At 55.1% G+C, this 12,077-nt stretch overlaps 1 protein-coding gene across 1 annotated transcript in view; it reads left to right on the top strand.

The window, feature by feature from the left end:
* Window positions 1–12,077, top strand: part of PLXNA2 (plexin A2) — a 147,996-nt gene that overhangs the window by 111,554 nt on the left and 24,365 nt on the right. The window contains exons 14-20 of the mRNA XM_082778346.1: window positions 1,716–1,833; window positions 3,983–4,119; window positions 7,594–7,761; window positions 8,705–8,798; window positions 9,693–9,932; window positions 10,321–10,464; window positions 11,593–11,827. Of these exons, the coding sequence (XP_082634472.1) occupies window positions 1,716–1,833; window positions 3,983–4,119; window positions 7,594–7,761; window positions 8,705–8,798; window positions 9,693–9,932; window positions 10,321–10,464; window positions 11,593–11,827 (1,136 nt within the window). The remainder of the gene's footprint in view (window positions 1–1,715; window positions 1,834–3,982; window positions 4,120–7,593; window positions 7,762–8,704; window positions 8,799–9,692; window positions 9,933–10,320; window positions 10,465–11,592; window positions 11,828–12,077) is intronic.

Below are 12,077 nucleotides of genomic sequence, written 5' to 3'. Positions count from 1 at the left end.
GTGAAAGGGCCACTTAGCCCAGCAATCAGCACCCTACAGCTCTGCCGAATGCATCATTTTGTAACAAGGTACCTGCTGGGGATTTGGCTTTTATCAGAAATCAGGATCAGGTGTACCGGGGTCACTCGTGCCCCCGTCCCTCGCTGTGTCCTGCCTGGTGCGGTACCGGAGATGCTCTCCGTGCCCTCGGCTGCTGCTTCAGGGGCCAACAGCTGAGTGTTTGGGGTTCCCCCCGTGCTTAGCCCTTGGTGTGTGTCTCTCGAGCCAGGCTTTTTTTGCCAGCCTGCTGCAGGAGTACAGATACTGCTCCCAGGCTGCAGTCCTCTGCCCTGACCCTCGCTGAAACCCAGCCTCCTCGGCGCTGGCTTGCAGGAGAAGTAATGAGGAGGCAGGCGGAGGAGGGAGAGGTGCCCGGGCAATGGCTGGCTGAAAGGCAGAGCAGAGCACGTGGCAGATTAAGGCTTGCAGCTGAGATGCTTCCCTTTCTGTTCTGCAAAGGCAGCGTCTCTCTAGGCAACCTGTTTTGATCTGCAGCACTAAGGACTTTCACACGAGAGCTCTTTATTAGCATGTATGTATTTCGTTAGGCCTCCTGGCATCACCTGTGCATGCTGTTTGCAGGTTCTTTCTTCCTTTCGTCTTTTTATTTTAGTTTGCTCGCAGTGGATTTAATGCTGCTGAAGGCTGCCGAAATGCTGCCTGCACAAATTGGATCCTTTCATGCGTTTGCACACGATCAGTGGAAAAGCAGGCATTTCCCCTGCCACTTTGCAAAAGCACCTTCAGCCTCAGCAGGGAAAAAAAAATCTGTTTTTTTTCCTCCAGCTCTGGCTCTCAGGCCAGGCACTGACAAGCATTTCCTTGCCTTCATCCCCGCTCCCTGTGCCGGGGCAGGTTACTCATCGTATCCTCGGGTTTCCAGTGCCTGGCTCAATGCTCTCTGCTTTCTTCCCAGCATTGCCACAGGAGCAAGCAGGGGTCTTTAAGAGGTTTTTAGCTTAGCTTAGGTCTAGCTAAAGAGCTCAGCCAGCTGATGTCCCCGTGGAAACCTCTCCCTGCACCCATGACAAACGTGCTGGCACTGCGGTGTTCAGTGCTCTCAGCTCCAGGAGGCATCGCCAGTGCCCTGGGAGCTTTGGGCGGTGGTGCTCAGCCCCCCGACCACCACCATGCACCCCTGCAGCCCCTGCCCGAGCTCCCGATGTCACCTTGGGGTGCCCCCGAGGGGCTGAGCTGGGTGCAGGCGAGCACAGGATCCGTGTCTCTGGTTTCCACTGACTCCATCCACCAGCATCAGCATGCTCAGCCCTGTCTCCACGGCAAAGCCTGCTCGCCGCGTCTGTCTCTATCATCCCCGAGCAGGTTTCTCCATTTTTGATTAACTGGGAGACTGCAGTGTGAGCTGTTCCTTTAATGAACTCATCTGTTACTCTAAGGACTTCGCACTCACTTTGCTACTGGCTAATATATTGCCATTAGTGCTCTGCTTTGCTCTGGAGTTTACAGCTTGTAATAATTATGTCTAATTTTGATTTTTTTTTCTTTAAATTACTACATGGGGTAAAAATAGACTCAGTAATTAACTTCTTTCAAAGAGGCAGATATCAAAGTTAAAGAGGGGAGAGGGAAAAAAGAAAAAAAAAAAAAAGAACCCAGCTCGGCACAGGGCGCTGCTGGCACCTCCTGACAAAGCCTCGCTGCGTTTCTGCTTCCAGGATCGTCTGTGAAATGGGGCAGGCGCTTCCAGGGATCAGCTCCGGCCCAGTGCTCCTGTGCATCGGAGAGTGCAAGCCCGAGTTCACGGCCAGGTCTGCGCAGCAGTACTCCTTCGTGGTGAGTGCCCTGCGAGGCGGGGAGCGCCCTGCGAGGCTCGGGCTCTGCAGGGCCACGCGGCGAATGCTGGGGCTGTGACACCAAAAGGCAGCCCCAGATTTTTCAAACGCTTTCCCCATAGTGTTGCACGAGCTGTTTGTTTGGAGTTGCCCAGTCAACGAGCCCAGTTTTCAGGATGTAAAGCTTGTGTGGGTCTACGGAATAGGCAGGATTTAGGTGGGAACCTGCAACCAGGGTTTCCACAGCATTTGTTTTCAGCTTTGCACCTCCAGAATAGCGATAACCCTTGACTTGCTGGGCTGAGTTACTCCTTGCAAAGTGCGTTGGTGTACTCAAAGCAGGAGCACTTCGCAAAGCGTGGCTTTGTTCTATACCCAAGGGCTTTTCTGTGCATAATCTTGCCAAGGAATTGGAGCCAGGATTCACATTTTTTATCCTGTCTTGGGTAAGGATGAGTAATGAAGGAACGTTGTTACTTTGGGTCTTAGCTAAAAGGCAGAACAATAATCAGGAGCCAGTGGAAGGCAATAGCAGCGATGAGTCGTGGAGTAGTACCCTGCAGTAAGCTGGTAAGCACATGTCGAGCATTAGCCTTTGCATTGTTGCTTCTGATTTTCAGCACTCCCTGTGATTATCATTTCTTTTTTCAGGCACCTCAAACTTCGCATATATCATTTCCTTTTGTTACTCGGCCTCTTATTTTTTCTCTTCGGCGCCGCCACAAATTCCATTACAGCTGGTTCACGCCGTTAAAGTCAGTAGTAAAAGTGATTGGTACCTTAAAGCAGAGCTGTGCGGTGACCCTGGGAGGCTTCGAGCCTTGGTGAGCTCATCTGGTGTCTGCTACCAGGCGGGAGCTGTGCTCGCACCCTAATTACACCCATTTCGTCTGGGGATATGGAACCTTGGAGCTGCTTTGGATCTGTAAATCTGTCACAATTATCACCAATTCATGAGCTGGAGGTGGAAAATTCCCATATAGCTTTCAGACCCTCATCTGGTGCCAGCCTCGCCCCAGGACTGGGAGGTTTTGCAGGTCTCTGGTTTGGGCCCTCAGCTCTGCAGCTGCTCGGGGTTGCAGCCCCAGCTTCTGGGCCTGGCAGTGCTTTGAATTTTGGAGGATTGTGAGAGGCTGGAGCTGAGGAACGTGTGAAGTACCCGCTCTGGGTGTCCCTGGGCTCCCACAAGCAGCCTGTCCCCAGTGCAGGACTGGCAGCGGGAAGAAGGAATTTCCCCCCCTGTAAAATTATTCCATAATTATCCACAATGGGGTGGATTGTGTGTTTTTCATAGGAGTGAGGAGTCAGGGTCAAACAGGCTTTTGGTCTGAGCTGCTCTGCAGGCACTGCACACCCAAAAAAGCCCAGTTGTGTTTGGAAAGGAGCACAAAGGCAGCGAGCTGCCAGGCAGGTGGCACCAAGGGAGTGGGGCTGGGAGGCTGCCAGCTGCAGATGAGAGTCATAAAGAGGGTAATGGGGAAGCATTAGTAAAACAATTTGGTTAGATCCGCTGATGGAAAACAAATAAAAAGGTACCATCCTTCTGCAAATTCCATTAAGGGGGACAAATAGCTATCAGGAGCGCGAGGCAGGATAAAGAGGTGGCACTGCTGCAATGATATCGCTGGCAAAATGTCGAGGGGGATGTTAGCGCCCGCAGCGCGATGTCTGCCCATCGGCTGGGGGATGCAGGCTCTGCCCCCACGGTGCCAGCACGCTGCTGCACACGAGGCTGGGGCTGCTGGCTGCATTTTGTTAACGTGGTCTGGTATTTCCCATTGCCATGCCCTGGTTTTAGTTTGATTTTTTATGCTTTACCACGGCGGCAAACTTTAGACAGTTGTGTTCGGATCTCCACTGTGGCAGTTTGCTTGCTTCGCCCTCCAGTTCATTTTTGAAACCACCGAGCAAGCAGCTGGCTTGATTTATTTACTGGGGAACAAACGCGAAGGTAGGTACTTTATTTTGCCCAGGCTGAACTTGCAGTTACTTCACTGAGGTGTGTCTCCTTCCCAGCAGGGCTCAACATTTCAGCAGGTTTGTCAGGCGTCCGGGACGTGTCTCCATTTTGGTGTTCCTCTTGGAAAAGGGTTTCCTTTTGCTCCCTGGGCGCAGGCAGGAGCACTGCTGACCTTCTTGTCTTCCCACAGACGCCGGCCGTGAGCTTCCTGACGCCCAGCCGTGGCCCTGAGTCAGGCGGGACGCTGGTCACCATCGCCGGGCACCACCTGGGCGCCGGCAGCCGCGTCTCCGTGCTGCTGGGGAACCAGAGCTGCGCCTTCCAAGGGTAAGGGGCCGAGCTTGGCCATGGGTCTGCTGTGACTGAGCACACATCAACAATTTTTGAGCCTCAAAAACGCATCTGGGGACCCCTGAGAGCTCCCCTGCTTTCATTTTTTTTTGTGAAGTTGTCATCGTTCCTGTTGTCACTGAGCCTTACTTGGCGAGGGATGGGGCACATCTGTAGTAGTGCTGGCCATTGCTTCGTTATAAGGCTTTAACTGGTCCAAAAATCTCAGGCAAACAGCACTGTAGTTGTAAAATGTTTATAGCAGTCCTCGGTACCTGCCCCCAGACTGGTGTGATCTGACAAAAATGTAATATTTATACAACCACACAAGCATTTGGGTTGGAAAAGACCTAAAGGTCCTCAAGTCCAACCACTAACCTCGCACAGCCAAGTCTGCCACTGAAGAAATGTTTTGACAACCATCAGGTTTCTCTTTTCACACACCAGCACCTCACACAACTTTCGTTGCAGCCCCTGCTGTGGGGGTCTGCCCCTTCCAAAATTCATCAGAGCTGGGGGGGCCCCGAGTGGCGGAGCAGAGCCGGGATCCTCACCCGCCTGCTGCCAGGATCACGCACAGCCACAAGTCTCCCCCTCGGGACATCTATGGCAAATTTGCTTTTTACCCAGCAGTGTAAACGCCGAGTTGACATTTGCAGGGTTTAATGGGTTTTCTTGAGGCTTAGTCAAAAAAAGACACCAGCAGTGTACATCTGTGTGCATCACCTGCACACCCTGCACTGGGCGCACCCCGGTGCCACTGGGTGCCGCGTGTACCCGTGAGCCTGAGCCAGGAGCCTGAGCAATGAGGCACCAGCTCAGAGCCCATGCCCAGTCCCTGCAGGCTGGGGCCTCCCTTTGCTTTTTCTCTGTGGCTGGCAAGCCTTGGAAATGCCCAGGAACCTGACCGAAGTGGTGCGATGTGTGCAGGGATCCTGCCTTCTAAAGCCCAGCTCGGGCTGCCCAGGAGGATGGAAGGAAGTTTCTGGGAATGCAATGACCCCTGGAGGTGAATTTCTCGTCTGGAAGACTGCGAGGTTCAAGATTATGGGATCTGTGAATGCACAGACATGGGAACGTGTTGGGATATTAGCAGTGATCATTCCCTGTCCATCTTCAGCCCTGCCAAGCACCATGGGAGCAGGCTGGGGCTTGGCCTTCCCTGCACGTGTCGTGGCATCGGATAAACCTGGCACCATGGTGTGGGGCCAGTGGAAATGCTGAACATCAACAATTATTTCTTCCATCAGCCTCAGAATAGCTAAACAGCTTCTTGGTTCCCACTTCATGGTGTGGATGAGAAGGGGTGGATTATGAAGAGCCTGTTAATGAGGAAGGGTTTAATGGACTTCCTCAGCTCTTGTGGTGTGCCCGGTGTCTGGCTCTGTATCCGAGAAAAAAGGAACTGAAGGACATTGGAGGCATTGATGGCATCTGTTGCTCCTTTTATACTTCCTTTCCTTGGATGATTCTCTCTGCTGAGCCCTGTGCAGGGGTGTTTGGAAAGCTCCGAGAGCCTGCCAAGTCCCAGGTGGCACTGACATGGCAACGCTGCACCACGGAGCCTGTCCTGGGCCGGATGGCACCCATGGGGACAGATCCCAGCCAGAAGTTCAGAAAGGACACGAGCCTCACACCACTCCCAGCCCTGCTGCTGCACTCGTCTCCCCATCATCCCCACCCCAGGAATGGAAGGAGGACTCGGGCATGTGTGGGGTGCTCCAGGAGGTGTGGGCATGCTGCAGACGAGCTCTCCGAGTGCTAAGTATTGCTGCCCACCATCCATCAGCATTTCCTCCCGTATCCGAAGCAGAGATGCCAGATTGGCTCCTTGCTGCACGCAGGTGACTGCGTTACCATCAGCACAAGCAGCCTGCAAGCCAGCCTGGGGGCAGAATTAGCCGTGTAATAAAATCCCTTAAATATATGATTATATCCAGGCAACCTGCAGACACTGACCTGCAAAACCTGGAAGCGGTCTGAAGTCTCGGCTTGTTCTAATTACCCCAGGCAAGCAGAAACTTAAACAAAACAAGCGGCAGTATATAAATGACTCCATCCTTCTCGAGGGGTCACACTGTGCACTTTGTTTTGCTTGGACTGTTTGGAGGCAACGAACTTCAATTGTACGGGAGGGTGTGGGGGAGCTTGATTAGATGAAGCGGTTCCTAATGAGATTCACTCTAATTACAGCTTCCCCCATTCTCGCGCCTCTGATCGGAGGAGTGGGTAGATTCACCATGACGACACAATAATAGCACCGAAAGCTAATTAACTGCTCGCGGGGAGCGGGGAGCGGTGCTGCCAGCGGCCGTGCGTCACGCCGGGGCTCCCGCCGGAGCCGAGGGGCAGGGAGAGGCGGCGACGGGAGATAACGGGGGTGGGAGGCAGGGGGCACGGGCAGCAGGCGTATCCAGAGGAGCAGCCGAGGCTGGTTTGCTTCGGATGCCTCAGGAGCTTGTTGCCGTTGCCTCGGTTGCGCTGGGCGGGCAGGCGGAGGTGTGAGGCTGGAAGCAGCGTGGTGCTGGCAGATGCCCTCCGAAAAAGCCTGGTGTGGAGCGGTGCCTTCCCTCGATGAGGTGATGGAGATGCAAGGACCAGGAGAGGGGACCACAGCACATAACTCCCATGGGGACACCACTGGGGGCAGAGCTGTGGACACGCTGGGTGCGAGCCTCGGCAGGTGAAGCACTTTCATGGGTGTGCAGCATCTGAGGAGGGTGAGGGTGAAGTCAGAGCGTGCAGGAGTGCCAGGTTTTGGTTGAAGTGCCATAACAACAGCGAGATGCTGAAGAGCTGCCTGTCCTCTCCCCTGTGCCTGCAGAAGAGGAGCCAAAGCTCAACGAGCCGTGGAGGCAGCGTGGCCTTTTCCTTGGGGCTAGAGCAGAGACGTAGGCGTGGGCACGGGGCTCCCAGGGACGTGGCTCAAGCAGCGGCGTTGCCGGGCTGTGTGGCCACGAGCAGCTCCATCCCCGCTGCCGTTCCCTTGGCCCTGCAGCAGGACAGCAGAGCCCCTTCTCCTTTTCCATCCACTGCCCGACTCCCTTGAGCGTTGCCAGCGCCACGTTTCCCAAGCCGGGGCTTTTGCGGGTCGGTCCCGCTGCTCACGAGGCCCCGTGTGTGCTTTGGGTGTGTGTGGGGGGGAAGAATTTGGCTTTTGAGCGAGTTTAGGCATCCCGTTGAAAAAGCAGCCATCTGCTTTCACACGCCCAACAGAAGGCAGCAGGTTCAGAGAGGGATGCGGGAGGCTGCAGTTTGGCACCAAAAGTGCTTTTTGCTTCTTTCCGGGGAAGCAGGCGGAGTCCCCGCTCACGTGGAGCTCTGCCCTCCCTCCTGTGTCTCAGCAGCTCAGCCCCTTTGGGGTTTCAGAGCATGGGGCCAGGTGAGGGGCCAGCTTTGGTGGGAGCTGTGGGGCTTGATGGGGTTTGGGGGCTGCCCACTGACTCTCCCCCCTGCTTCTCTCCTTCACAGGAGGTCCACAAACGAGATCGTGTGCATGTCGGCCCCGTCAGCCCACGGCCTGGGGCCCGTCCACGTCTCTGTGAGCGTCGACCGGGCCCAGCTGGAGCAGACCCTGCTGTTCGAGTACATCGACGACCCGAAGGTGCAGCACATCGAACCCGAGTGGAGCATCGCCAGGTAACAGAGCTCTCACGACACATCACGGGGAGACCTCGCCTGGTCTGGTGGTCTCCTCTGGGTGAGGATGAAAGAAGGACAGTTGGGAATTACACGTCCCATCCAGGGTCCTGCATTCATCAGTGCTAGACGTCTGCAGCACTCGTGTTTACTGAAAATCAGGTCCAGAGTTACTCAAGTCGTTGCAATTACCAAGGCAATTACAGCAATAGCAGCCCGCACCGAGATTCTGGGAGCACGAATAAAGCCCCAAGAACGCTTCCATCTGCTGAAGGAGTGCACAATTGCTCATTAAAGGCTTCTTTTTGTAGTTGGGGGATAAAACAAAACCAGCAGCCATCAAGAAAGGAAAAAGCTGATGCTAATCAAAACGCACAGTTTATCCAAGATTGACTGCTAGGGACGGCGGCAGGCGCTGTCACATCGCCATGACGTGGTCGCTGCTAAAAACCCTGGGCTCTGCTCATCCCCTGGCTCTGCCTTAATGGTTGTGCTCACGAGGGATGTAACACAGCCGTTCATCTCAAATTCCAATTATTTTTTAAAATTGCCCATGAAAGGAGGAAGTGTCTCGCAGCAGGCTCTGCGAGATGTTTGCTTTGAGCCCCAGTTCAGGATTGCCGCTTGGTTGGGGTGAGACGGGGGTGATGGGCTGGTCAGAACTGCTGGGAGATGGTCTGAACAAAACAGCCAGCCTCTGCTGTAGAGGAGCTGGAGATTTGGGTGGATTTGGGCCATGCTGCTGCAATGAACACACGAAAGAAAAAGTTGTGAGCTGTTGCTCCCAGCCACTCGGGCTGGGCTACAGGTCCCCAGCGTCACCCAGTGCCCCCACGTCTTTACGAGCATCTTTCTGAGTCCGATGAGCATCCCCATGGCCAGGCACAGCCCTGACCCCGTCCTCCTGCCGGTCACTAACCTCCTGTCTCCCTGTTCTCCGCAGCGGGCACACGCCTCTGACCGTCACCGGCTCCAACCTGGACGTCATCCAGGAGCCACGGATCCGCGTCAAGCACAACGGCAAGGAGTCCGTCAACGTAAGTGCTGCTGCTGGGCTGTGTCCCCGTGCTGAGCCGTACAGCGGGACCCCTTGCTCTTGTACGGTACAGACAAGAATTGTACCTCCAGTACACTCGGAAATTGTTTTGACCCGGTAAAACTGAAAAATACCCCTTCTACGCTGTGATCTTTCTGTATTGTCTTGGAAAGGGCAGATCAGTGAGCAGTCTTTTCCTATTCACTCTCTCCCTTCCCCCTGAAGACCTTTTTCTTCTGAGCTCTTTTTAAAAACATCTAATTTTGTTGTTAGCGGTTGCGGTTACAGCGTTACAAAAATAATTCCGAAGGCACAGAATTGAGCGAAATTAAATCTTCCACTTCGAGCTTGGGCCCTGGCTGCTCTGTAAGGTGAGAGCCTCATAAATCATTGGCTCCCTGCTCCCAGGGCTGCAGGAGCCGTGGGTGTCCTCAGCCCAGCAGGAGCTGACCTGGGCTGCCAGGGGGTCGCTCCTGCCTCCCCCAGCACCAGGGAGCTGCCTCTAATCACCGATTTGTAGCAGAGGCCAGGTATTCGTTAAGGGGCTGCTTCAAAGCTGGCGATGCCCACGAGGATGCAGCAGGAAAGGAAAAGAGCAAGTGATCGGGTATGCAGTCCTCCAGCTGCCTTAAAACACCTCTCGCTTTGAAGCTCTCTCCATCTCTGCTCCCGTGCCTGTGCTGGCTGGAAGGGAAGCAAATTCCCCCAAACTATAGACACAAAGCATTGAGCCTGGATGAAATATTTCCAGCGAAGCTTGAATCCACCGGAGTTTTCAGGGAGCATTTGAGGACTGAGAACATCACTGTGCAAGTCAGAACGCACCAGCACAGGGATGAGTTTTTCCCCGCTGCTGCCCACAGGTCCCAAAAAAGCGTTTTGTCTTTTTGCACAGGTCTGCAAGGCGGTGAACGCCACGGCGCTGGCGTGCCTCGCGCCCGCCCTGGCCCCCGAGCACCGACCTGGCCTGGACGCCGTGGAGCGGCCCGATGAGTTCGGCTTCATCTTTAACAACGTGCAGTCCCTGCTGGTCTACAACGACACCAAGTTCATCTACTACCCCAACCCCACGTTTGAGCTCCTGAGCCCCACCGGGGTGCTGGAGCAGAAGCCGGGGTCGCCCATCATCCTGAAGGTGAGGGACCTCTGCAAGCCTGGCGGGGTGCTGTGGGTGCTGTACTCAGGTCCTGCAGAGCAAAATGGGGGGCAAAATAGTTTCGTATCTGTGCACACCCTATGGCTCTTACCAACAAAGCTTTGTAAGGTAAAACCCAGGCCCTGTCCCGTATGGTTGGATCAATAAAGCTGTTGCAGCTCTACATGCAATGGCTTTGCAAAAAACCTATCTCCAGGAGGAAGCAGGGCTGCTGCTAAGGGGACCCAGAAAGCAGGGGGTGAGGGAGGAGTTTTGTCCCCCTTTGGAGAACGGGAAACACCCGGAGGAGCCCCAGCATTTGTGCAAGTAATGGAAACCAGAGAAACGCACCGCATCTCTGTACAGTCTTCTCCACCTCTGTTGCCAGGGCAAAAACCTGTGCCCGCCCGCTCCCGGGGGAGCCAAGCTCAACTACACCGTGCTGATCGGAGAGACGCCCTGCGCTGTCACCGTGTCTGAGACCCAGCTGCTGTGCGAGCCTCCCAACCTCACCGGACAGCACAAAGTGACGGTAGGGACCGGCCGCTCCACTTGGCAGCCCTTCCTCCCTGCCTCCTCCTCTTCCTCCTCTTCCCTGCCCTGCTCGGGTACCGAGTTCAGTTCCCTGTCCCAGGACCAGTAGGATTTTAGGTCTTTATGGCTAATTGGAAATTTAAAATATTGATGTGGAAACATCTTATTGCCTCCTTGAGACTCGCTGCCCGCTGTCAGAGCCTTCCAGAAAGAATAAATACTCGGAGTTCAGCACCAGTTCCCATCCTTTCCCTGGTGTCGCTCGCTCTCCCTGCAGGAATAGCGAGGCGAGTGTCAGTGCTGCATTCCCCCTCCTGCAGGACAGGGAAGCATTTTGTCAGTCCTTGCAGCCAGACCCGCTTTGCCAAGGGGATAGACAGAAGGTTTTGGCTTTTCCCGAGGCAGAAGGAGCCAGCAGTGTCTGAACACCGGACTGCCTGGATCAGCAGCCCTGTCCAGGCTGACAGTCGGTGCCTTCGCTTCGGTTTTGGGCACTGCTGCTTTCCCTCATCCACTCGCAGACCAAGCACGCAGCTGCCGAAATGCTTGAGCAGAGCCCAAATGAGATTGTAATTGTGATTTATTTCTCTTGAAGTTCAGCATCCAAACCATATTCAGATTATCACAGCGTGACGCACAGCAGCGCAACCTGGCCGGGAGCTGCTCGCATCTGTGGCCCGGGCACGGCCAAGAAAAGCCGGCGCCGCCGTCAGCCTCGGCGCATTTATTCTGTGGTGTTTGCTCGTGGCTCTTCCCCTCTTCTCCTTCCTTCCTCCCTCCCCATTTAGCTCAGGGTTCTTGTCAGGGCAATTGTCACCAGCTTGCTAATGTCCACGGCTTACAAAAGGGGCCTGAAAGCTGTAAAATGAAAGGCAAATGGAGCCATCAGATAAAATGAACAGAGCCCTGATAGCGGAGGGCTGGCATATTTATCATGACTCGAAGCCTCGCTGCGTTCACAGGAGCTGAACCCTTTGTTTCTGATGGTGACCAGCGCTGTGCTGGCCAAGGAGGTGCTGTGCCTCTTCCCTGGGCATCTGTAGGGCATCTGGGGCCGGGAGAGAGGAGCTTGGGGACGGGATAACACCCCAGCAGAAGTCTCTGCTCACCCCGCTGTGCTTTGTAGGTGCGTGTTGGTGGCATCGTCTTCTCCCCGGGCTCGGTGAGCATCAGCTCCGACAGCCTCCTCACCCTGCCGGCCATCGTCAGCATCGCGGCCGGCGGCAGCCTGCTCCTCATCATCGTCATCATCGTGCTCATCGCCTACAAGCGCAAGTCCCGGGAGAACGACCTGACCCTCAAGAGGCTGCAGATGCAGATGGACAATCTGGAGTCCCGCGTGGCCCTGGAGTGCAAGGAGGGTCAGTACCGTGCTGCCCCGTGCCTGGATGTCGGCCCTCCCTCACCCCGGCAGCCCTTCCCCTCCCTTTGCTCCCTCCCCAGGCCCCCTACCCTGGCCCTCACCACGTCCCAGCCACCCAGTGTTAGAGGGGTAGATGTAGGGCTGGGACAGAAACCCTTTGTCATGTCGTACATCCCTGTGAATGGCTGAATCCAGCTGGGAAGGTGCTTAGTGGATGAAAAACAAACAAATAGAAAGCTGCACGTTTC

This window comes from Aythya marila (genome assembly GCF_965140915.1).
Source record: "Aythya marila genome assembly, chromosome: 24".
Classification (NCBI taxonomy): Eukaryota; Metazoa; Chordata; class Aves; order Anseriformes; family Anatidae; genus Aythya; species Aythya marila.
This window is presented reverse-complemented; position numbering and strand designations above follow the sequence as displayed.